The sequence below is a fragment of the Pseudomyrmex gracilis genome, unplaced genomic scaffold, assembly GCF_002006095.1.
Source record: "Pseudomyrmex gracilis isolate BER0280 unplaced genomic scaffold, ASM200609v1 scaffold_1475, whole genome shotgun sequence".
Taxonomy (NCBI): domain Eukaryota; kingdom Metazoa; phylum Arthropoda; class Insecta; order Hymenoptera; family Formicidae; genus Pseudomyrmex; species Pseudomyrmex gracilis.
In genome coordinates, this window is record NW_018022059.1 from 25,010 (window position 1) to 26,513 (window position 1,504).

Here is a 1,504-nt window from a genome sequence, read left to right on the forward strand (position 1 = left end):
ATGCAAATGGGTTAAACATTTTTGCAAAAAATGATGGTTTTTTTTCCCTATTGACTGGACTAATTAGTTTTGGAAGTACGAGAGCGAAGACCTTTGTGGGATTATACAACGCCGTTAAAAGAGCGGTCTCCAAATACGACAAAGTCACTGTGGAATGCAGTTGCCCAAGCCCTGAATAGAAAAATAAGTGCTGAAGTCACCAAAAAAAAGTTTAAAAATTTAGTTGATACATATCGTTCAGACAACTCAACGATTGAGAGATCATCACTCATAATAGAACTATTCTTCAAAATCTGCTGCGGTTCCAAAAGTATAATCCAATCAGAAGTGATTATCTCTCAACCGTTGTACAACTGTTGAGTTGTCTAAACGCACCCATAGACGTATTTTAGTAGCAGAAACCAGGCCAAGTGGATCGGCCAGACTAACAAATAAAAAAAAGTGGCTTCATTATGAATCCATGGAATTTATGAGAGACTCTCTCCTTATAAAAAAGTATAAGACAAATTTGCTTTATAAACTTCTAAGCATTTTATAACTAATATTTTTTTCTGTATTATTTACAGAACTGAAACGTCAACTTTAGAAATAGCAGATAATTCTACTGAATTACTCGATGATCAGTCGTCGCAAGCGTCTTCTAGTGGTAAGGAAATACAAACATTTACAAATAAAACTAATAAGATCGATTTTTTTTAAAATAACACATCATGTTTTGGCTCAATTATTAATATTCTTATTACTATCATGATATCATTTTAGATAACTCAAGAAAAAGAAAAAATAGTAAAAGCGAACGTTTAGAAATACTGTCTAAATTCGCCGACTCACTTGCAACACCAATTTCGTCTCTCGTATTATCGCCTCCACCACAGCGACAACAAGATGAGATTAGTGCCTTTCTGGAATTTCAAGGATATAGATTAAGAACTATGGATGAAAGAAAACAAAGTGTCATGCAAATGATTTTTAATATTATTAATGAGGATGACTCTTAAGATTAATATATGCAGAAATTATAATAACGTATAAAATAAATAAATGATAATTAAATAAGTGATAAATGAGGTGTGACCTCCGGCTCCTTTTGGTAACTCCAATAAATAGAATTAATTAGCAGGGCAATAATGAGCCATGGCAGGATGTTGTGCCGTAGAAAAATTAAAAAATGTAATTGAGACGTTTCGACTTTATTTTTTAAGTCCTTATCAATCTAAAATTACAATCTTAACTTATTTTACAATCAATTATATATACTGGATTAACAATTACAACATACCGTTAATTATAGAGTTGTCAAATTTGTCAGTATAACTCAACATTACAAAATTCAAAACACTTAACCATTTCCGGAAGCAAATGAGTCATGTTTGTCGTGTATTTTGTAACAGACTGAGGAGTTTGAATCAGACATGCGACAACGCTCCATCTATGAGTGTGTTAGTATTCACATTTATCAATATGATCGGTAAATATACATCATTTAATAGTTCTGTGTCTTTCA

General features: G+C 32.0%; 1 protein-coding gene across 1 annotated transcript; it reads left to right on the forward strand.

The window, feature by feature from the left end:
• Positions 1 to 295: 295 nt before the first annotated feature.
• On the forward strand, positions 296 to 1,180 carry LOC109862193. The gene is made up of 3 exons (XM_020442171.1): positions 296 to 495; positions 567 to 646; positions 763 to 1,180. Exons 1-3 carry the CDS (start codon positions 461 to 463, stop codon positions 996 to 998), a joined length of 351 nt encoding a protein of 116 aa, XP_020297760.1. The 5' UTR covers positions 296 to 460; the 3' UTR covers positions 999 to 1,180.
• The last annotated feature ends 324 nt before the right edge of the window (positions 1,181 to 1,504 follow it).

Coding starts and splice junctions, on each gene's coding strand:
- LOC109862193 (XM_020442171.1), top strand. CDS start 461: ATGGAATTTATGAGAGACTCTCTCCTTATAAAAAA. Junction 496..566: donor GACTCTCTCCTTATAAAAAA/GTATAAGACAAA, acceptor TATTATTTACAG/AACTGAAACGTCAACTTTAG. Junction 647..762: donor GTCGCAAGCGTCTTCTAGTG/GTAAGGAAATAC, acceptor ATATCATTTTAG/ATAACTCAAGAAAAAGAAAA.